At 39.9% G+C, this 24,999-nt stretch overlaps 1 protein-coding gene across 3 annotated transcripts in view; it reads right to left on the bottom strand.

Annotated features, from left to right (window-relative positions):
• The window catches only part of PDE7B (phosphodiesterase 7B), a 289,001-nt gene that overhangs the window by 4,215 nt on the left and 259,787 nt on the right, over positions 1–24,999 (bottom strand). For all 3 annotated transcript variants that reach the window (XM_006200080.4, XM_015235831.3, XM_006200081.4), the window contains 4 exons: positions 14,441–14,532; positions 9,210–9,354; positions 7,183–7,279; positions 3,313–3,393 (listed from right to left, as the gene is read on the bottom strand). In XM_006200080.4, the coding sequence (XP_006200142.1) occupies positions 3,313–3,393; positions 7,183–7,279; positions 9,210–9,354; positions 14,441–14,532 (415 nt within the window). The remainder of the gene's footprint in view (positions 1–3,312; positions 3,394–7,182; positions 7,280–9,209; positions 9,355–14,440; positions 14,533–24,999) is intronic.

The following is a 24,999-nucleotide window of genomic DNA, read 5'->3' as shown; positions in this document are numbered from 1 at the left end:
TTTGTCTTGCTTTCAATTATGTTAAATAACTAAGTGTAGGTAATAGAAGTTCATTTATCGTCAAGACAAATTTTTACCTGCATCAAAGTTCTGCTTGAATGACGAGATAAGATTGGCTGATATTAAACTACTTTGTTTGCCTGTCTGTTCTCTTAACTATTTTTAGCCTTGTTGCTTTCTAATCATGTTTCACTCTTAATGTGCTTTCATTTAGCCGTGATTTATTAAAGCAAAGGTAACTTCCAGTTTAGGCTGGAATTATTGGACTCATCACAGCCTTGGATATATTTAGGTTTTATTCTATTTCCCTGAAATGTAGGTATGCAGAGAAAAGGCAAATGTTTTTCAGCATAACAAAATCTTCCAACAACTAACCCTGTATGTCTACAGGCATGTGAATTATAAGGCTTGATTTGATTATCTTTCTGTTGGACAGACAGCAGATACGTGGCCTCTGAGGATGCTGTAGAGATTGCAAAAGGATGCAGCAATGCAAAATGTTATCATACATGTCTGCATCATCTCATCAGACGTGAAGTATGATTTAAATATTATAAGATTATTTTAGATAACCTGAACCTGAGAAGGAGAGTTAAGCCAGCGACTTGCTGTCTACATTGTTGATAAGGTTATGCAGGCAGACAGGAAGTAAGGATTACATTCTGGAATGTTCTTGCTTGCTATTCTTGAATTTTCTTCACCTCCTTCACAGTCTCCATATTGAATTTCGAATGTCTTTCATCTTAAGTGAGATTAGATATTAGGTATCTAAAAGGATACTTTGCAATATTTTATTATTCTAAAGTTTAAGGTGTGAATATATATCAGGGTTACTTAAGTAATAAAAAATATGTACAAATCCCACATTTAAAAACCCAATACTTAAATAAAATCAACTCATTTTCTTCCTGAAATTATTCTGGAATTACACCTCTGTGTTTCTACTCGTCAGACATTAAGACCTCATTTGGAGAGAGGAGAGTGATTTTCAAGCCTGCATAGGCACCGTGAGGCAGTTTCCCAATGAAGAAAGGCTTCTGCACAATCAGATTCGGGAGCCTGTTCCATAGGTTCCTAGCATATTGTGCCAACGTCCCTCTTCTACTCAAGTGACGTAGAACCTAACCTTGCTGGGATACTGTCCTCCTGGAGGGGTGAGAGTTGGGGAAGGGAGAAATGGTGGCTCCAGAGGGATCAAGGGAAACCTCTTTCTTCTCACCTTTCTATAGGTTTCACCAATTAGAGATTGCCTTTTTTTTTTAAAAATACAGAGTTTGATGGAGACAGGGGAGGAATGTGTGGAGGGGTGGATATTAAGTCGCTGTTTCATTCGGGTAAATATGAATTACTTAAACACAACATCAGATCTAAGCTTGAGGTGGTGCTCAGGAAATCCTCACTGTGGACTGGGAAAGGAGAAAGAGAGGGGACATTTTTCATTCCCAGTGGAATCAGGACAGAGGAAGAAGCTGCAAGTTTAGGACCCACTGGAAAAACCCCTGTCTGGGAGGCTGGAGCCCACAGCTCCCATTAGACTCTGTTCATCCTTTTGGGTTTTTCCAGCTTAGCCTGATCTACCCCTGCACACGACACCTCCCAGCCCTGAACCTACAAAGCTGGGAGATGTGGAACAAGAGACAGTAAGATTTTGGTACTAAGGGTTGTTTTATAATCACCTCTTTCTTTTTATTATTGGTGTGCTGGTGTAGCATCCATAGGATTTTCCTCTTCACTCAATCCCCATCCCATTTGAAAAACAGGTATCTATGGTAACCACATTTTCCTGAGCTGAAAAGCAGGACATATGATCTGACAAAATAAGTGTGTTCTCATGACAACAAGAGGATAGAATCTCCGAAATCAAGTCTCTCTTGCAAATCCGGGTTGTGTGCTTTAACAATATGAATACTTTTCTTTGGGGGCTCAAAATGTCTTTAACAGATGCCTGGCAAATTTCTTTCTAGCCAGAGTATAGCGAACTGGGTCTCAGGATTAGGATTTTGGTCAGGATCTATTCCTTTTGAATCACATCTGCAGAGTTTCCACAACTAACACAACCAGATAGGGTACTGCATCCAAGGAGGCTGAGGCTGTATTTCTGCTGATGCGGCTGCCCTTCCTGCCCCATCGCCAGCAATTCTGTAGCTTCATAGGAGATGGATTCTTCCTGGGTTCTATTTTTTCGTAGCACCTCTCTCCCTTTTACAGGTGGAAGAATCGGTTTAATTGCAAAAAGAGCATAACACTATTAAGGGAAAACAATGTTAAGGGAAACAAAGGGGAAAAAAAGAGCACCAATAATCTCATAATTCCAACATGTCTTTATAATCTTTGTATATTCGCTTTATATTTTTCAACTAGATTAATTTTGTTCCTACTTCCTTACGATGACTTTGTGACTTGTTTGTGGGACTGTGGATTCATTGTGACCCTCAGTAATTGGAAGCATATCATTTTAGCTCGATACGGTTTTCTTAATTTTCAGTTGATCTTTTTGGGTGCCCTTTTCCCCCTCAATTTCAAGGCATAAAGCCTTGAGTCTTGCAGAGGTTTGCAGGACTGTGAATGCATTACACTGTCTGAGGTCTGTGGGAACTGGTGAAAAACATGAACTGGTACATATCAGGGCCATAATTTTAAGCAAGAGAGCTAAAGTTCTGAGTTTGGTTTTAATTGGAGGAATTACAAGGAAAAGTAAGACTTGCTTTAAATGTAGATGGAATTGGTAGTGTGTTTCAAGGAGTGACAGAAACTAATAGTACTTTTAGGTGCATTAACATCACAGTTTAACAGTTTACTGTAAGTGACACCTAAGAGAAAGAGACTGAAAATACATTTTGAAATGAAGAGTAGAAGAGCATGGGACCCAGGCCACATGGGACAGCATGGCTTGCCGGGCCTGGGCTTGAGGACTGAGCCCTTGGGTTTGCGCACTGAGGATGAAGAGTAGTGACCAGATTGGAAAGATTCTAAACTGCATCCTTAAGTCTCAAAGAGAGTGTGAGCAAATCCAACCTTCGGCTAATAATTGATTCTTGTTACTTTCCTCTACTCTATTTTGGTTAGATTCAATTCTGAACTATAAAGTTAATACAGGTTAGTTAAGGATCTATAATAAAGCTTTTACTCTGTTTTTCATAGTTTCTCAATTGGTAACTACCTAGTAGATTAGTCATGATTAGAGGGTTTATCTGGACTCAGCCATTCAAAAGGGCTCTAGTTTGGGTTTTTGAAAGCCATGTGTAGATCTTGGTGACTCTCGGCAGCGGTGCCACAACTATTCATCTGAAATTAAAATTGAATTCAGCTCACCAATTTGTATACTAGGGATTGAATCTTTCTGTTGATTGCAAAGAGGACTGATTTCCAGTTCAAATTTCTGTTCAAGGTCACCTAAGAAAAAAGAAGAAACACATTGGTAATCTAGAACTTATAAAAATAAGTGTTGATAGTTTTAGTGGTCTAGTTGGAAGTTCTCTGGGAATCGCTGTTCCCTGCCTTATCACTAGGAACCCTTTAGCAGCGACTGGCTCTGCCTTGCTCTGGTAGCTTCTGTGAAAATTTAAAATTATTAGAGTATCAACAACCATTTACAATAGGCACATTGTAAACAGGTGTGCTCTCTGGGACGAGAATAACCTTTTGAACAAAGGTCTATAAGAACAAGAAAACTAATGGCCAGTTTCCCAACATGAAATAGAAGTTCTGGTTTTAAGTTACAGGTTAATAAAATAGGTTGCTGCTTTCCCCCTCTTTTCACTCTGCCTCCTTTAACTGAGGAAGTCTGGCTTCAGAAAGTGTGCACTTAACCACTGAGCTAGAATCTTTGAGATGCCACATTTCCAACATTTTCTCCAAGACTGTAGCCATGGCGCCCATGGTCTCTTGTGTCCTGGTGATCCTCAACACTGATGTGGTTTCTTTCTTTCTATTTTTTTAAACTGAAAGATAGTTGATTTACAATATTATAATAATTTCAGGTATACAATATAGTGAGTCAATATTTTTATAGATTATACTCCATTTAAAGTTATTATAAAATATTGGCTATATTCCCTGTGCTGTCCATTACATCCTTGTATCTGATTTATTTTATACCTAGTAGTTTGTACCTCTTAATCCCCTACGCTTGTCTTGCTCTTCCCCTCTTACTTCTCCCCACTGGTAACCTCTTGTTTGTTCTCTATATCTGTGAGTCTGTTTTTATTTTGTTACATTCGTTTGCTTTATTTTTTAGATTCTACATATAAGTGAAAACATACAGTATTTGTCGCTCTCTGTCTGACATTTCACTAAGCATAACACCCTCCAGGTCTATCCATGTTGTTGCAAGTGGCAAAATTTCATTCTTTTTTATGGCTGAGTAGTATTCCACTGTTATCTATATACCACATCTTTATCTGGTTTCTTCATAACTCACTCTTAGGTTTTGCTTCTTAGCTAGTTTCTTCAGAATTTCTTATGCTTCAGTTCTGTATGTTGCCCTAATTGCACTTTTTAAGATGACTGCCACTGTCATGTTCTCTACCTTAGCCTCGTGTACGGGGCTCAACAAATCCTCTCATTCTCACCTTCTATGGGACCACGCTGGTCTATGAGGCAGGGGGATGGTCCCTACCTCAGTGTCTCTGTCCATTTCCACTCCTCTCTATCTAGACCTATGAGGCTTCCTGCAATGAGGGAAATGTTCTCTGCACTACCCACTACAGTAGTCCCTTGAAATAATATCAATTAAACTGAGGAACTAAATTTTACATTTTATTTGATCTAATTAATTTAAATTTAATTAGCCACATGTGCCTCATGGCTACATTGGAAAATGCAGTCACTACACATCCTTTAATACCCAGCTTAGATTCTACCATCCTCAGCACCAGCTCTTCTCCTGTGACCTCTGCCATAAGCAGTCTTCCAATTGGATCATTTATTCATTCACTTACTTCAACATATATTTACAAAGCACTGTATGTTTCAGACATTTTGTTAATCAATATAGAGAATACAAAGAGGAAAACTACAGTTTCTCTCCTCTAGGAACTTTACTGATTAGGATTTTGAGTTTATGAAACATTAACTAGACTTTTGTGTCTCCTTCATGACACCCCCAGTGGGGTTTTGTACATAGGTAATTCACAGCTTTGCTGAGGATTAGACGAGGCTGGAAACAGATGTTCAATGAGAACGTCTGGGGATCTTGGTTGATTGGGAAGATACCAATCTGTAGTTACAATAGGACAGAAATTCCACTTTCTTAAGGCATTGAGGGGAAGAGGGTGAATGATGTTTGAATCCTAATATCTGCTGTGAGAATTTAACACTGTTTTCTTGATTCACGGGATCTCATCTTTCTTTCCCCTTCTGCCCTCAACCTTGAGTTTAGGGATTTTCCTTTGCTCAATATCACAAATCATTAAAGATACTTTGGCTGAGACTGGTAGCAGTCTGTGGAAGCCCAAATCCTAAACTGAAAGCCAGAGTAAGAGTAATCAAAATGATACAAGTTGTGCTTATAGAATTTCTAAAAAATTAATAGTTTGTATAATCAGAAAGTCTGGTCTTCTCCTCTTAAATAGTCTGAACTTCTGCTAGACCCGTAAGGCTATTAAATAAAAAGCACCTGACATGCCCTCTGTATTTTCCTTTCTCTGCCAGGAGGCAAAGTGTATGGAGGCTCACCTTTAGTGATCGGAGTTACAAATGTTCCAGGTTGTTTCATCTTACAATGCTGCAAGTGCATATTATTATGAGGACAACAACACGTTTTTGCAAAGAAATGTTACAGATTACCTTGATTGGTTGATCCCATTTGCTCCACTTAGTTAACAACTTCAGTTTACCAGCTCTGTGGGCCTTACTCTCTGTCCCAGAGACATGGTCCGTGCTCCAAGTTGCTCATAACCCAAATAGCGTGCAAGATAAGTGAATGAAAGGGTTTAAACTCCGGTCAATGCCAACAGGAGTATGTGACTGAGTCAAAACCAAGAGGGACAGAGTAGAGACTCTTTTCTCTGTCCATTGCTTGATTTCCAAGGATGAAGATCCTAGCCCCTCTCTCACTGTGCTACTTCAGCGTTTTCTGTATCTTACAGTAGAGAAAGTATTTATCTGATCAGATCCAAGACTTCCCTGCTCCAAGTTCATCATATTTCCTTTTGTTTTTCCCTCAGTGCAGATTTTATATCATGGGCAACTGGAACTGATCTCCTCATTCCTAACCACTCACACTCTACTGAAGTGAAATTACACAGAGTGGGAGCTATGTGAGTGCTTTCACTCAAAGGGGAGAGATGGTGAGCGGAGCCTCCTGGCCCCGCCTGAACCCAATCTGTTCTACTTTGTCTTCTGTCTCTGGGACCATCTCGATGTCACTGACACATCTTTCTATGGCGCCTTCTCCAAAAGGCTCACTGTTGCTACCTGACCTCCCCACAGAGCTGGTATGTGGGACACTTCAGCCTTTATTTGTTCTTAGCCTCTCCAACCTGATCCTGTCACTAACATCAGGGCCCTGTTGTGCCTGAACAAACATCCTGAGCACTGAAACTGGGCCTGAAGAAACAAGCTGTGTTTAAAGGCCCAGATCCCCCCAACGGCAAGCTCCTGCTGCTCGTTCATGGCCTTATTTCTGAATGAGGTTGATCTCTTAAAATTATACCCTAACTTGGGGCCATTTGTCTTTTTATTGCATGTATTTGAAAGGATGAACTCTGGCCAGCTGTGCTCTATTTCATGATTAACTTCATTTAAGAAAGTGAAGGAAAGGGATACAAAAAAAAGTCTAAGTCCTTCTGTCCGAGTGGAAAACATTGACCCCAAATGGCATTTAGCCTTTGGCCATGCTCAGCTCATTAAAATGAAGGTCAGAGTGAAAATCAAACTGCCCCTCAAATTCTTATATCCACAGAGGAAAACCATCAAATATATATATATATATATATATCCCTCTTTTACTCATTTTTATTGTACCTCATCACTACCTGTTTCCATAGTAAATTAATGTTATTTATTCTTAAATTATTTCCAACAAAGGGCTGGCTGGTTTGCAAGAGGGTTAAAGAGAAAGGTTAGGATAATAAGAGTCAATGAAAGAACAAACGTCATAATAGATTAGCCATTTCCTGTTTTATTAGGATAAATGCCTAAAAGGAGAAGGAGCAAGGAAAACTGCCGGTCACTACTAACCTTGCCTGTAGAATTCTTCACAGACCCTTTCGCTCCATTGCTTGCTCATCTCCCAGATTCTACAGGGGTTGCAAATGTCAGCGCACTTCAAGGCGATCTGAGAGATGATAGGGCAAGAAGAGATGGTCAGAGGATGATCCTTGAGCAGCAAATGCACCCCAAGCCCCAGGGGCTGTCAGACCCACCAGTCGGCCTCCGGCTACCGATCAGTGTTTACAGAGGCCTCCCTGACGTGCCTCTTCAGGAAACAGCACTTCTTCACCCCCGCACAAAACCTCCATTCAGAACTCCCACTTTATAGCAGTTAGAAGAGCCACCGTCCAAGGACACGGAGCTTCCTGGAGGAGACTCGGGGTGGGCAGGCCAAGGAAAGCCACGGCCTGGCTCGGGCTGTTGCCCCACCCCTCGTGGGCAGGGAGGCCGCGGGGGCCCCAGCCAGGCTCGAGTGAGATCATTGGGACCTCACCCACAGCGGCCATGTGTGTGTTTGCATTTATATGCTGTGTCTGTGTGTGGGAGCAAGCTCAGACTGCCAGCCAGGGAGCTAAGTCATATCAAACCTCGGAGCGTTCGGTTTGCAGAGATCAGTCCGGGCCTCCTTGGCTGGCCTCCCGCTGGTCTGCATCTGGGACGCCAGCTTGGTCAGTGCTGCTGACCCTAGGAGGGTTCCTTTGAATTTCAGAGAAGCGGATTCTTACCCTTAACCACCAGCTGCCGGGACACCACTGCCCAGATGGGCTCCTGATGGTGTGCCCTCCCCACAAGCAAGGTCTGCTGGTTTTGACCTAGTTCTCTGGGCTCACAGAGCTGCTAGCAGCGCTGGGGGCTGGGAGAGCCTGGGTCGTAGTAAGCTGCAAGCTTGCTTGGTTCTTTATTTCCCAGTTAATGGGGGTACCAGCACCTGTTAAGAGTAGGTAAGGGACAGAAGTACCCTCCAGGTTCTGCCCTTTAGGGATTCACTTGTGTTAGCAAGCTTTCTTTTTGAAATGCAATTGTTCAGGCCAAATCTCTCAGCTACGCACAACTTGGCTCGGGTCTAAAATCAGACGTCTGGGGCACTCAGGGACTAGCAGACTAGTTTGGGAAGAAAGCAGGAGGGAGATACAGTTTTACAGCTGGGAGGAGAGTACTTCCTGAAAAGGATGGAGCACGGTGGACAGCTTAGAAGGCAGCATGCAGACATGGGAGGAAAAAGACTACACAGTTTAGTCTCCCACGTGCAGCTCCTGCTCCCTGGTTAGGGTTGGTCTAGCCAGCTGCATCCAGGATCCACCCATTCAGGCTTTTGTGCCAAAAGGAAAGAAGGAAGATGAATGAAAATGGAAGATCAAGAAAAAGCCTCTGGTTTGGATCCAAGGTCAGACTTCTGCTTCCCAGGTCCCCTCCTCCCCTTGTTCTCCCGTCACAAACGCCTTCTTGCCACGGAATGAAACAGAAAAGCTGGGCTTAATGTGACTCAATTCATTGAATTAAACTTAAAATCATTTATTTACTGGTGCTTAAAATGTTAAGACTAGGTACACATGTTTGAGCCTCAGATGAAAATACGAGTTTAGATGGGAAAGGGAAGTAAAGCAGAGTTTAAATTTAACAGGCTTTAGGTAAAGGAAGGAGACTTGTTTCTCAGTTTTTGTTGGTGCTATAGTTAACATAATACACTTTTGTATTAAAGAAACAGTGTTCTAAAATTGCAGAGGTCTGACAGTGGTCAACTTTACATCAAGCCACAAAATGTAGTAGATTCTTCCTGCATGCAACTGCCCAGAGGAACTACTTTGTGGCGAAGCAGTTACCAAACAAGGAAAAATGAGATATTATCAACTTACTGACGTGAAACCCAGATATTTATTACTTGCTTGGAAATCACTTAAAAATTTCATGTGTCTCAAAGTTTTTCATAAAGTAGGTCACTGCTCTAGCTTGTACCATGGGAGATACTCCTTCTCAAATACACTAAAATGATTGATCGTGTCCTTAAGCGTTGTACTCAGTGAGGAGAATGACTTCTTTTTGTGGCGGTTGTTTACCTGAAGCATAAAGTGCCTGTCGTGTACATCCTCCAGTCTTAAGTCTTTATTGTGGAGGTGAGCTTTCAATCTGGTCAAAAATTCATTCTGCCTGTTGATGTCTGTAGCCAAGATCAAGGAGCCCAGCTGCTGTTCAATATCCTGTCTGCATCCACAAGAAGGAAAGAGAAAACACACACACAAAGCAAATCCCTTTGAGGAGGGTGATTGATTCTGTCATCATCAGGTGGCTTGTAATCTCGTGTCTGCCTTTGATTCTGTTTATTACAGAGTCCCAGTCCCTCGCAGCCCAGGAGTGATTCTCTCACCCACCATCACTTCTGACCCTGGACAGGAGGCATGCCAAGGACTGTACAGAGAGACTGAAACCTTGGATGAACAAAGTTGTGGTAGGTTTTACACTCCCAGGTTCCTGAAAGACTGAAGGCCAAATATATGCTTTAAGGAGGACACAAAAAGACTCACAGAATCACAGGCGTTTGGGTTGTGCTTTTAATAGAGTTAAACCAACTCAAACCTTAAGATTTGCATGGGGGAAGAAAAGAGCATAATAATAATTAATAATAATAATAATAATAATAATAATAATAATAAAAATAGTAATGATAATAACAGTGCCTGATACTATGGAATGGAAAGCTCCAGTAAGGGAACAAAACAAATAGGCTGGAAAGAGGTACTGGAACTTAAAAGAGAATCATAGTTGATGAAGGCACCATTAAAGAGCAGTAATCAAGCTGTATATTGGTCAACAAATGGTATAAGGGAAATGGGATATTTTGGAAAAATAAAGCAAATTTGAGCTTTTCCTCACATATAGAAAGTAATCAATGGAAAGAAAATCCATAACTATTTTAAAATTCACCTTTAAAAGTGAAGTATATTTAAGCAGAGTGCATAGAGCATACATATTCAGCTTAATGAGTAAATGTGAAATAAATATCTTACAATCACCCCCCAGGTCAAGAACATTGCCCGCCAGTACCCCACAAAGTCCCCATCATGCCTCTCATCCCACCCCTCTTTCCCAACCCCTGAAGTAACCATTTTCTTGATCTTTGTTTTAGTAATTTCTTTGCTACTTAATAATTTGACCACTTACGTGTGCACATCTAAGTAATACGGTTTGATTTTAACTGCTTTTGTTCTTTAAGTTACATGGTGAGTATCGGCTGGTGATTTGCTTACTTAACTTTATATTTTTGAAAGGCATCCATGTTGATGTGTGAGCTGCAATTCATCCATTTTCATTATTATATCGCTTCCCATGTTAGGAATATATTTCAATGTATTTATCCATTCTACTTTTGATGGTCACTTGAGTTGTTTCTGGGTTTTGACTCCTTTGAAAAAATGCCACAGTAAACACCCTTGTATACCTCCAGGTATACATGTGCAAAGGTTTCTCCAAGGACTATATCCAGGAATACAGTTATCGGATCACAGAGTGTGTCCATCTTCAATTTCCTAAATACTGCCAATTATTTCCAAAATGATTGTACACATTTACACTCCAGGCAGTGATAGATGAGATTCTCATTGCTTTACATTCTTACCCTTTACACTTTTTGCCACTCTGAGGGGTATGCAACCGATTGTGGTTTTAATATGAATTTCCTTGTGGTTATTATATGAATTTAATATGAATTTTTAATATGAACTTTAATGTGAATTAATGAGATTGGACATACTTTCATATGTTTATTGGCCATTTGTATTTCTTCTTCTGTGAAGTTTCTATTCTAGTCTTTACCTATTATTCTATTGGATTGTCTCTCTTTTGCTTATTGATTCTATGAGTTCTTAATATATTTAAATTATGGTCCTTTGTCTCTTATGTATTGCAAATATCTTCTCTCATTCTGTGGCTGGTCTTTCTGTTTTCTTTATGATGTCTTTTGATGAAAGGATGATAATTTTTAATATAACTTAATTTATACATCTTTTTATTTATGGTTAATATTTTTCTTCTATTTAAGAAATCTTTCTTACCTCTGATGAAAATATTCCCCTACATTATATTCTAAAAGGTTTATAGCTTCACCATTCACATTTTTGTTTTTAAATCATATATATACATCTTTAATCAACTTATGAACATTAGAAATAGTCTTAGAAAGTAGACAATGTGGTACAAAAGAAATTTAAAATGCCCCCACAGTATGAAACAATATTAAATATTCTTAGAATAACAAAAAAATCCCAAATTAAAACAGCTATGTGATACTATCTCCCACATTTTTATCAGCAAATATTAAAAGTAACTGCTAAATAATTTGCTGAATTAATGATTGTGATACTTAATGCTGTTGATGATATGGGGAAATCATCCGTCTTATTCTGTTAGTGAGAGTGTAAACTGGTACATGTTTCTGGAGGGTATTTTAGGAATTAGTGTTAAAAGCAATGAATATAAATAATTTGACCAACAGTTCACCTACAAATTTACTATGAATATGTTAGTAAAAATATAATTAGTAAAGATATATGTTATAAGAATGTTTATCCTATTGTTGTTTATAATAATAAAACATTCTTGGGGAAAAAATGACAGGAGTTTATAAATAGGAGACTGGTTAAGTAAATCATGTTACAAGCATATTAAGTCATTATTATATATGATGATGTATGGTTTATTTACTGACATGGAAAAATGCCATGTTTTATTGTTATGTTAAAAGACAGGATACAAAGCATGTAAGACAAGACCTCTATGATCACAGAAAAGAATTTGGAAAGATATATCATGGGATTATGAATGATTGCCACTTAAAAAAGCTCTAAATATTGTATGAATTCTTTAAAAACATGAATATTTATTACATTTATAACCAGAAAATATAACTGTTTTAGTTAGGTAAAATGTTTCATAAATCAAATTAAAAGGAAAACTAAAAACTTCACATGATATTTATAATATATAACACATGTTACTGTAGTTAAAATACAGCAAGTAAAATAGGAAAACTTCTTACAAATTAATAATAAAACTGACAGAAAAATAAAAAAAGACCAAACACAAAAATGTGTTTCCTAAAGAAATAATAGTGGCCAATAAATACATGAAAAAACTTCAATCTCATTTGTAATCAATGAAACCCTCTCTCTATCTCTGTCTCTAACTTCTTCCTCTGTCTCCCTCTCTTTCTCTCTCCATGTCAAATTTGTAAATATTTAAAGAAGATAATAGAGGTAAAACTCAATTTTGATGATGGTACATTGGTAGATCTTCTATAACCTACCAGTGGGAATACAGGTAGATACAGCTTTTTGGAAAAGTAATTTGGTAATATACAACAAGAACCTTAAAAATTCACACCTTTCTTTCTGATAAATAACTTCTATCCACAAATGTTTTCCAAGAAAATAGCATACTGGAGTTTGGGATAAAAATGTATGTTTAAGAATGCTTGTGAAGCATTATTTATAATGATACAAATCTGAAAATCAGCAATAGGCAATATTTAATACAATTTGATACAATAATGCCTTGTAGCAATGGAAGTAATTTTATTTCAGCAGCAGGTTTAATGATACGGAAAAAGACCTTTATAGTAAGTGAAAAGTATCAGGACATTCACCATACAAAACAAGCTCCCTATTTTGTTGAAATATAATTATACTGAAAAAAGACTAAAACGACATACACTATTCGGGTTAACGTTTACTATCCCTTTATGGCGGGATGATCAGCGATTTCATTTTCCTTCTTCATTAGGTTGAATCACATGAAACTTGCTATTCTACTGTTTTGGACCCTTGAAAATGGCAACTTCATACTAATACTTTTCTGAATTTCCCTTAGTTTATACAGTTAACCTGTCTTACTTTCAAAAGCAGAAAAATGACTTGAAAGCATTTACATGAGGATAGAATAATCATGATGATGATGATGATGATAACTTTAATTATAAAGTCTTTTCACGTGTATTACTGCATAACAGCGAGTCTTCTAGCAGAAGCAATTAACAACACTGCGTCCCACAAAGACACGTGAAAAATATGGTAGTTTTATTTGGAGTCTACAGGGATGAGTAGAAGGATTTTAGGACATGAATACGGATGGAGCAACAAGCAGGATGAAGGCGGGCATTTCCGGGACAAGTTCAATCCCAGGTTCTTCTCTCCTTTTTTCCTGTCACTTTGCTCTTCCCTGTCCTCCCTCTCCTCTGTCCCTTGCTACTCACCCCCTCTCTTCCTTTTTACTTGATTTGTGGCTCTAGTTTTTTTAGGTTTTTTTTGCATCTAATCCTTTTGATCTTTGCAATTTATTGTTCTAGTAAAAGGCAGTTTTTATTCCGTGTATGAGGATTGGTTTCACTTAGTGCCAGGGGGTAAAATGTTATCAGAACTGAAGTTCCTCCCACAAATTCCACATTCCTCTGGGTGCTAGGGAACGGCAGGGGGTAGGATCAGAGGGTCCATAGTACACCCAGGAGCCCAGAGTGCACTGCCTGCTCTATGGTGAGAAACCACGTGACCCTTGACCTTACGTTACAGGGATCGATTTACTTTTCCCCTCCTAGCAACTCCAGGTTCTGCACATTTCAATTAAACATAGGAATTAGTGGTGACTTTGGAAGACAGTACAGCAGCTAAAGTGAGGCCAGGTGGAAATGAGGCCATGGTTTTGGATTTATTAGGACTCAGCCTGAATACCCAGGATAACAAACAGCAGACCAGGAAACTAGTATTTCCCCTTCTGGTTAAAATGCAAAAGACATAGGTAAATTCATGGTGAAAAAAACTGCTGGGGCCAATCCAGTTACTTAACAAAAGACATTTTAGAAAGAATTTCTGACTTCTCCTTTGGCTAAGAGTAGCCATTACAAAACACTCTTGATTGAACTAGGCTTCAGTCTAGTTTGAGAACTCCTGTGTTCCTTCTTGATAAATATTTATTATTTGGATCTGCACAGGAGGACAATTCTGCTAACATAAAAGACAGGAATTTGGCAAAGCAGAGTGTCAATACTGAAGAGTGTGAAAGCTGAGAGCTGTTTATTATCGCTTTTCCTGACGTTAGGTCATACACTCTCCAGGCCCTTTCAGAGCTCACAGAGGGATTCTGGTTTCTGGGTTGCTGTAACTGACACCGCATCTTCTCTGATAGACAAGGGAGGGAGTGCGGGCCGGAAGCACAGCCGGCTGGCTCCCCGCCATTACCTCGGGGGGTCTTGGCTTATCTCTAATGTGTGGGCATCGGTATGTTTCATCTCCATGCCACTTACGTCATTTCCTTCGGCAAGTGAGCCAGAAGCCTTGATTCTCGAAGCATGCCGATTGTAGATCGCCAATGGTGATTCTCCAGCACAGACATATTCTAGAAAGAAAGAAAATCAAAGCTATAAACAGGGGAGAAGCCAGATACTGATCTCTCTTGCTGAACATAGCTCCACGGAGACCAATATTTTGCCTCCAGCCAGTTCGTACCTGATGACACAGAGGCTGCCCAGAAAAGAAACACAAAATAAAACAACCGCAGGCCTATTCTCAAGGCTATAATAAGAGTGGGGGAGTGGCGAGGCCCTGCTGACCATCCACCTGAGGCTGAATGAGGGTCTATTTCCAGCATCCTGCAGTCCTGCCTCTGCCCCTGTTCTTGAAAGCTTCTTCAGGTAACACCGTGTAGAAGGAAAAAAAAAAAAAAGAGGCAGTAATAATAGGTAGTAATGGGTACCATAGGGCTGTGTGGATACCATAATCCAAAATTATACTGCGCAACCGGCCAGAGGCAGGCTTCACAACCTCTGGCGTGCTCTACCTCCCTGACCATTGTTCCTCCACACTCGTAAGAACCTACTGTGTCTGAACCACCTGGGAAGCTAGTGACATATTCAGACTTCTGCATCCCAGTCAATACAGTTTTATTTCAGTAGATTTGTGGTAATTATTATGTACACCAAGGTTTAAGAACCACTGTCAATAATCTCCATGACCAGCGTACTGGCACTTAGTCCATTAGGTCTGACTTTGAATCTACAATTGCTTCCTTGTTCAATTATCTTGATATTACTTCCATTGTGGGAACCTCTACTATATGGTATTGCACATCAACTCTACTTCAAGAAAAAAGTGAGGGGCAATTGTGTGATTCTGCTTCTATGAGGTACCTGGAGTAGTCAAATTCATGGAGATAGAAAGAATGGCAGTTGCCAGGGGTGCTGAGGGAATAAGGAGTTATTATTTAGCGGGCACAGGGTTTCAGTTTTGCAGGATGAAAAGAATTCTGCAGGCAGATAGTGGGGATACTAGCGTTAACAATACAAATGTACTTAATACCACTGAATTGTACACTTAAAGATGATTAAGATGGTAAATTTTATATTCTGTGTATTTAAGCACAATTTTAAAAAAAAGGGAGGGGGAAGAAGCACGGAAAATAATACGGAGACTAGGGTAGGGTAGGTACCGCTCAGTGGTAGAGCACATGCCTTGTATGCAGGTCCTAGGTTCAATCCCCAGTACCTCCACATCCACACAAAGAAATCGTTTTTGGAGAAAAATATCATCTTTGGCCTCAGACTATTTATGTATATAAGTATATATATATATTTTATATAAAATAATATGGAAAGACTAAGTGGAGCCAAGACTGAGACTGAAAACTATTCCATTGTTAGGCCCCCTCCTCCTCACCACTCCATCTGTGCCGTCCGTATAATGCTCAACTCTTCAGCAAATGAGTATATCCATGAGTGCCACAATCCAGGGTCCATCAGGAAAAAACAGGTTCAAGAAAACTGCAAGTATTCTTGATTCTAAAACCAGATAATGATTTCTCTCTGGAACTTTGTACAATGAGCTTCACGAGGTGGAGTCCGATTCTGATCCTCTGTCTAGGCTATTCTATTGCTATTCATTTCCCTCCTTGCCAAGGAGTCATTATTCCTTATTCACCACTTGACCAGGTTTGAACCTGTGATTTTGTTACTTTTATCAACTGGTCTATTATCTCCTCTTGGGCCTAAGCCACACAAAACAAAAGACAGTGTTGTTGAGAAATAACATGTTAGACTAATTTGTTTTGGTTGTAAAGATTTATGAGAGCAGAGAGTGATAGGTTAGTGTGATGGAACAGATGTTCTACCCCTGCAGTGACATTTAATTCAGTCACTCATGAGCCTTCACTTGCAAGACTAATTCCAGCAGAGGTGACACGCGTGCCCTCCTGTGAGGTTTTCAAGGGGCTGGAAGGCTGTAACAAGACCCGATGATAAATGACACCGTATCCCTGTTGAGTGGAACAAAAGTGTCTGGAGAATTGCCTTAAGCATTGCTATTTATGCCAGCCTGACTTAACATCTTCATTAATAATCTTCCTGAAGACGGAACAGAAGGATACTTGGGAAACTGGCTGGTGAAACCGTATTTGGAGATGAGCACCAGGAAAATGGGAGGAAATGGAGTGGGCCTGGACGCTGGCACGGAATAAAAGAAAACAGTACACACATTACAAACACAACCTTTTGTGGAGCTGTCATTATAAATAAAAGTATGTTTTGGTCAGAACTGTGTTGGAAGTAGGGGTCGTCCAGTGGATTCCAGAGAAGAAAAAAAGGGAAGGATGGGGTGGAGGATTAACATTTATGAAGCAACTACTGTGTGCCAGGCAATTTACATGAGCTCATTGAGTTCTCACATAACCATCTACTGTTTTACTCATTAACTCAAAGATAATAAAATCCCGGGTTTCTCTGAGAGGCCACACAGCTAGTAAGTAGCCGAGAAAGGCCTTAAACCCAGGTCTGCCAGGTGTTAAGATCTAAGTTTTGCACACCCACCTTGCTGCCTCCCAAGAATTGCCTCTGTTCAGCCACATCCAAGCATTCAGAAGCCTGCAATTTATAAACTGATGAATGCCTGCACTTATACTTAATTTTACCCCACAGCATTATATAGCTGCACTTTAAAAGTCTATGGTTGATTGTTTTAAGTAGACGTTAGCTTCTAAATCCACACTGGAATCTTTGCACTTACCTCCAAATTTGGTGTCACTTCGAAAAGTCCTGTAGTTTGAGTATATTATGATTTGAGTAGAATTGGATTGTCTTGGAGGAGAACTCATCTTTTGGTCACTCTCAGCCCTCACATCCAAACAGTCTCTGACTCCTGTCGGTTCTTCCATCATGGTGTCACTGTTACCCAGGACTTTCTTTCACTGAAGTGGCCCTAGTTTAGTGCTTTATTATCTTTAATTCTCCTTCCTTCTATCTATCCTCCCTACAGCCTTCAGAACATGACTTGTTTATTTGACAAAATTTTCTACCATCTCCTGAGTCATTGGTTGAAATATACACTCATTTTTTGAGCACCTACGAATGTGCCAGGTGCTATGGTGGGCACTGGGGTCCACAGATGAATAAGACAAAATAGCTGCCCTCAAGGAGCTCACCCGACTTCCCCTAACTAGTACGATTGCAATACCTTTTCTCATGCTCTGCTCCAATGATTTCCTGTCAGCTAAATTAAGCCTAACTCCTTAGCTCGGCATTCAATGCTCTCTGAAAATTGTCCCAACTACCGTTCTGTTCCTATAGGTTTGAGATAATTGAATACCTTTACCTCTCTTTTCCTACAAAGATCTTCTAGTCCAAATAAATGACATATTAATAAGACTATAATGTATTATTGACATAATTATTAAATTAATAACATGAAAATGTCCTTTCCTCTTGCCACTTTCATGCCTCCCAAGGTGGCTTATTATCTTCAAGCTCTTCCTTCTCTATGTTTACTTATCAAACTAAAACCTGTCTTCCAAAGTCCACGTCAAGCACTCCATCCTCGAAGCCAAATGGAATCATTCAGTCAGAGGTGAACTTGCTTTCTCCGGGTCCTACTGCTCTTTCATTCGGCATTTCTCAAGTCCTGAGGCCAGTTGGACTCTGTCCTGTTGATGTGTGTGACAGCTGTGTGTGTGTACTTGTGTGTGCCTTTTCTTCTTACTAGATTATAAACTACATGTGAATAGGAAGCCTGCCTCGTTCCTTCTGTATCCACTCAACTCTATGCCTTGCACAGAGAAAGTGCTCTCTATTAATTTGCTAAATAAGTAACTGAACACATTACTTGATTCCATTCAGCAAATATATTGAGCACTTACTATGTTCCAGGCACTGTAATATGTGCTTGGAATACATCAGTGAACAGAAGAGACAGAGAACTAGAGGTGTCAGGGATGGAGAGAGAGATAATAAACAATAAACATGATAAATACTTTGGGAAAAAAGTATAGCATCTGGAAGATAGCAAATGCATGGAAAGAAGGGAAAAAGGAGCAGAATCGTGGGAATTTGAGTCTGTGGTGAGGATGGTGGGGGAGGTAAGGCAGCAGGGTAAGGGGTGAGGCTAGAGCAAAGACTTGAAGGTAGGAGGGTGCTAGCCATGCTGATAAGGGAAGATTGTTCTACAGAAAATAGCTGAAGTAAAGGCCCCAAAGTGGGAGCAAATAGCCTAGAGGTCAACATGCAGTGAGGGAGGGGAAGCATTAGGACCAGGGGCTAGAGAGGCAATGAGAGACCAGATCATGTGTGGCCTTCTGGCCATTGTAAGAATTCTGGGTTTTACTCTATGAGAAATAAGTATTCACTGCAGGAGTTTGGAAGGAATAAATTATATGACTTACATTTGAATAAGCTCACTTTGGTTGCTATGTTGAATAGACTTTGTTAGGGGATAAGGAGAGAAGTAGGTGTAGAAGGCTGTGTAGGGGAGAGAGCAGCTGTCCAGGCAAAAGATGACAGAGGCTTGGACAAGGAAGGTGGAGGTGGTAGGAGATGGTGAGATGGTTGATTTCTGGATCTGCAAGGAAGACACCAGTGTTTCTGGCCTGAGCAACTGGAAGGATGGCATGCCCATTACCTGTGATGGGAAGGATGTGGGTGGAGCAGGTACAGAGGAGTCTCATGGTTGTCCAGAGTAAAAGTGACATTTTCCAACCTCCTTTACAACTAGGTGGAATCACTTGGCTAAATTCTGACCCACTAAATGTAAGCAAAAATGTTGTGTGGGATTTTCAGGGAAGTTGTTTAAAGGGAATTCTTTCATCTGGGAGAGGCTTATTTTGCTTTATCCCTTCCTCCCTTCTCACTGTCTGGAATGCAGCAGGAATGGCTAGAGCTCCAGCAGCTATCTTGGGCAATGAGGACAAGTGTCACATCCTAGTGACAGTAGATTGCAGAACTTAAAGGATCTCTTCATTCTGAATTTTGTGAAGCTGCCATGCCTGCCCTGGACTGCCAGCTTCCAAAATTGTTTCATGAAGGATAGAAATAAACTTCTACCCTTGTTTAAGTCATTAACACACCAAGTTATTTAAAGTCACTTTAGTAATAAAATCATCCCAAAAAAGCTGATAAAAAGGACTTTTCAATGTCTTGATCTAGCATAATGCTTGGGTTTTGCATAAGAATTACAATAAAGAATTATGTAACTCTAAAAAGAGTGAGGAGCAATCACCTTAGTAAAGTTAGAAACACATACGGGTACACACACATGCATGTGTATGCATACACACACACACACACTTTTTATTTCTGAGATGAACCATTGCCATTGCCTATGAAGGACTTTCTTGGTTCTACAAACAGAACTGACAGCTCCCTCTTCTAGTTCTGCACCTCCAACCCAAACTTCTCTCCTAGTGTCTAAAACGCCTCATAACAGCTTTGCACATTGACCTTGCTCCCATATATCAGTAATTTTTCACATGTTTTTGTTCATTTACTCTTAAAATTAATTTTGAAAAATTATGCTCTCCTCATACTTTAAAAAATTGATTATCTAAAATCATAAATTTCTATGGTAATAAAAGATGAAGTGCTCTGCATATTTGTGAATATTGGTATTTTAATATAAAATCATCATATTGCTTTTTTATGTATTAAATATATCTAAGGGAATCTAAATACCAGAGGCATTTAATGCCCACTCATCACCTTTTCAAGAAAACACACAAATAATTTATTCTTTAGGTCAAAAATTTTAAATTGATTCTTTTCCATCTAGAACTAGAACTTGTATTTCCATTCTACTTCTCTATTACATTTTATTTTAATGTAACGTATTTTCATATGTGAAATTCTTTGATTGTTACCCTATTATATTTCTCTGCAGCAAAAATAAGTATATAAATTGAAATTTTAATTTAACATATTTTCTTAACATCAGGATCTAAGTAGTAAATACTTTTCCAGCTTGAGTTTAAGATGCAATTGTTATTAGTAACTAATTGATCAAAATACATGTGTATTGCAAATTTGGGAAAAAATTATGCTTAAGAATAAAAATTTACTGGCAATGCATCTATTTATGAGATGGCTGGGAGCATTACAGTACCTCAGTTATTGGAGACTTTAATATTTTAGCTGCTCCGGTATTTTTTCACACTGGGGCAACAGACAGTATTGGTGCACGTGGAGCAAGATGCAATATGAAAAATAGGTAAGAGATTCGTCTTTCTTTGAAACAGTGGGAACAGGGTGACTGTGAAAGAGAAGTAGACAGAAGAACTGGCTTGACTGTCCTGCAAGCACATTCCAGGCAGGTCAGTTTAGGAGCTGCAAATGAATTCTGTTAGCACTGTTCATTCCCGTGTACCCCTTAGAAAGTCTTCGCGTATTCTCACGGGCACATGTGCCTAGTTTGAAACTGCTGACATACGTGATTGCCACTGAGAGTGAGGAGCCTATCTCATTCATCTTTGTGCACGTGTATGTAGCACAGTGTCACTTAAATGAGTAAATATTTGTTGAATGGATACTGAGTAATTAACTTCCCAAACTCAGAAATTCAGTAGCTGCAAAAGTTTACGTAACTGTTTAAAGAAAAAGAGTCCCATTAAATTTTTCATTGGTATCTGGAACAAGCCAGACTGGAGATCTGTTGTGAAATCCTTAAACTTAGGTAAAAGCCAAGAGGTTTTAAGGTTATTATAGCAATGGGCTCTCGTGCTGTTCACTCACAAATGACCGGGATCAGGTAAATGACTCCAGACATAACATAGTACAGATCAGACAGCAGTTGTCAATTTCAAGAGGCACAAATAAGAAGTCATTATAAAGAATTTTTCACAACGCTTCTCATTCTTCATGGTGTACACTTGATGTAGGGTAGTAAGAATGCAATAATCAGCACAAGTACCTACTAAGTGCAAAGTGGGGGGTACACGTACCTTGACATGGTGGTCTTTCTGTCTTTCTGATCTTTTGTCAGATTTCCACTCTGGGTCCTGGTGTGTACTACTTACTACTGCTAATATTCTTGATTTCTCAATATTGCTCAGGTCCTGTCTTTCTTGCTACATGGGTCCAGTCCGTACATCCATCCATCTATCCGTCTACTTATTCATCCAGCAAACCTCCCACAACCCAACGAATATTCATTGAGCACCAGGACTGTGCCGGATGCTGAGGGTACAGCAGTGAACGAGGTCAGTGCCCAGAGACTTGCAGGCTATGGGGGTTACGGACATCTAATCAGGAAATGGCAGTTTAGAGAGAGAAACATTGGGAGAGGGGAAGTAAGAGGAGCTGTGAAATCATACAGGAGGGGCATGGAAGATGGATTTTTAAAGCAAAAGAAGGCATTCAGGAGGAACATCTGTCCAAGTTGAGGTCAAAAGGATGAGTGCGTTAGAGAGGAGTCAGAGAGTCCATGCAACACAGAGGGAAAGCATTTCATTAAAATAAGTAGAAGGAAGAGCATGTGTGTGAAGATCTGTAACAAGAGGGACCCTTTATATCTTCCTTCTCTGTTTTAAGTTTTTAATCATTAGTAACGATCACTTTCTAATATACTATATATTTTACTTAGTTATTTTGCGATTGCCTAGTAGAGAGCAGGAATTTTTATTTGCTTTGTTCATCTCCTGTATTAACAGCACGTGGCATGTATCTTGTGTTTGGGATTCTGAAAGTTCAGACTGAATGGTGCGCCTGGGAGAATAATGGTGGGAAGTGGAGATGGAAAGTGTAGCGGGGGTCAGATCATAATGGGGCTTATAAACCATGTGAAGACATTCAGACTTAATCCTGAGGGCAATGGGATTTTAAGTAGGCATCTAAGTGTCAGAGTTGAGTTTCAGGAAACTCATTCTGGCTGCACGGTGGAGGAAGGGCTGAAGGCAGGCAAGGCTGAGTGTAGACCAGGGAATGAAGATGTGGGTGCCCTGTACTCCGGGAGGAGCTGGGGTGAGCAGGCTAGAACGTACAGGTGTTTCATAGGGCATAGCCAGAGATCACTTTGTCCTTTTTAAGAGGGAGGTGGCTCTGCTCCTACAGGCTCATGTGGCTTTCACAGCAGCTCAGAGACCAGTATCAGCAAAAGGTATAAAGAAGTAAGAAGAAAATCATCAGAAATGCTCATGGAGATCTGAACATAGGATGAGATGATGCCACTTTAATATTTGTTGAAATCCCAGCACGGTTTTGGAATCCCACATTAGGTACCACATCTGTCTACTTTCAGAAGCATCAGCTCAGCAATTTCACATCATCCCAATGACAGTGTGTTCTAGTGTCACAAACTCTTCATTTGTGTGGTTTTAAGGATAATCTTCATCTTAAAGTTGAAAGGATAAATATCCACCTTTGTGGCAACAAAATCTATTAGAATTTATTTTGAACAAAATAAAATCCTTAAAACTCCTATTGCAAAACCTTTATTTCTCCTTTCATGTGAATAATCAAGTATTATCCACCCCACGAACAAAAAACAATCCCTTTGTTCTGGAATAACAACACCTCTGGCATTTAATAAACCACCAACACAGGTTTTCAAATTAAATCAAGAGCCTATTCGTCAAAGAGAACCTGGCAGAGCAGATTTGCTCTCATACAAAGCAGCTTTAAACTGTTGTTGTTTTTTCCCCCAATTTATTGGACACTTTCTTTGATTAAAATACTTAGAATGATGTTGATAAACCGAGTCTGGTGTACAACAAGACCGAGAGTTAATTATACCTTTTAAACTAGTGGAGGCAGGAAGAAAAACAACAACAGGAACATAGTCTGTGTTTTCATTTTTAATTGCCCACGAAACTGGGAAGCAAGACTCCAGGAGATAATGAAGTCACTGAGTTCTTCCCTAACAAGCCCTGTGGTCTCCTTGGTAACGCTGCAAGAGCCCCAGCCCAGGAGGTCTCAGAGGAACAGATGCTCCTAAACAAGACCTTAGCCCCATGTCTCCTGCCTGTTGGAAGATGTCTTTCTCTTGTTCACTCTGCATCTGCCTAAGACACTGCTGAGAGCAAGGAGCCTGGACATCACTTGCTGTCCGTGGGGCAGGCCTGTGTTTAGATCGGGGCCATGGACATGCTGCGTGCCAGCTACCTCACTGTGAACAGCAGGAACTTAATGAAACAGAAAATCAAATTAGAACCTCCTTTTTACAACGTTAACTCTACTCTACCAAAAACACCTTTCATGCTGCAGAAATTATGAGGTTACATGTAATGTTTGCAGTTGCTTGTCTGAGTAGAGGTCATAGGACCATGTGGAAGGAACATTTGTCCTGGCTCTGTCAACTTTGTATTTATGGTACAGAGTCGTTAAGAATAAAAAGTGGTTAAAAATGCTGGCCTCTTCTAAGTGCTTGTGATAAATGACTAAGAAATAAATAATTATGAACTTCTGCAAGACAAGTAGAGAATGTAATAAATATACTGTTTTACGGGACAATGAATTATGAATTATTTTATTCATTGGGTTGCTCTGTCACTAGTTAATATGTAGCTGGACTCTATCAAAAGGAATTAAATTTTAAAATGAACTGAGATTGATTTCTTTTGCAATTGTGATAACTAATATCATATCTTATTTAATGCTTACTTTGTGAAACTGCTGAGCCCACGTGTTGGGGGTTGGAGGGTGGAGGGACAGAGAATAAATTCTCAGTTGTATCTCTCACACGCTCTTGGTCCACCAGAGACACTTGGACTTCTTCCAGTCTGAAGAGAGAGGTGCCAGGTGGAAATGCCTTCATCAGCTTCATGTTGAACTTGGGTTGGCAGTTCAGCTAGTGAGCCCGGCCCAGACAGTGGACAATGGGAGAGAGCCCTCTGACCCGGCCTTCACTCCAGCTGCCCTGGCTCTGTCTTTATCTCAGGGCAGAAGCACAGGCTGGTCATTATGCAATGATCTTCTTATTTATTAGACTAAAAGAGCAGAGCTAACAAAAGGAGGGAGAGGAAGCCCTTTTCCATTTTATCTCATTTATAGTAAGTCTGGATTGTACAAAGTCACGAACAGGGTGTTCTCAAAGCCACATAATTCCTGGCACATACTCTTGACGGTATTCTCGTTGACCAAATGTGTGTGTGGGTGCGTGTATAATTTGTGTGTGTGTGTGTGTGTGTGTATAGTCACAATATATTGTGTCTATATATATAGTGTGTGTATAGTTTTCTGAAAGCTCATTTATGTTTCAAAGAACAGGTCCTTGGTAGGCTAAAAGGCTATATTTCCAAAGATTTTTAAATATCATGTGTTGTTAATGGTATTGCTGAGTTGATATATTATGTAACAAATTTTTGTTCCCTTTCAGATTGAAAAGCTAAAGAGTTCTGCCAGTTCCTCATTGACAGCTTAATCCAGAGTGAAGCTTTTCTGACCCAGATCACATTCTGCCCAGCCAATCTACCGTTTCTGCAAAGGAGAGACTACACTTCATCATAACAAGCCCAGGTCACGGAGCTGAGAGCAGGGGGCACTCGTGGCAGGACTAAGCTCAGCTCAAGGCCATAGCGGCAGTCCATTTTCAGTTAGTCTGGAGTTGTGGGTTTTAATCC

Source organism: Vicugna pacos, chromosome 8 (assembly GCF_048564905.1).
Source record: "Vicugna pacos chromosome 8, VicPac4, whole genome shotgun sequence".
Taxonomy (NCBI): domain Eukaryota; kingdom Metazoa; phylum Chordata; class Mammalia; order Artiodactyla; family Camelidae; genus Vicugna; species Vicugna pacos.
This window is presented reverse-complemented; position numbering and strand designations above follow the sequence as displayed.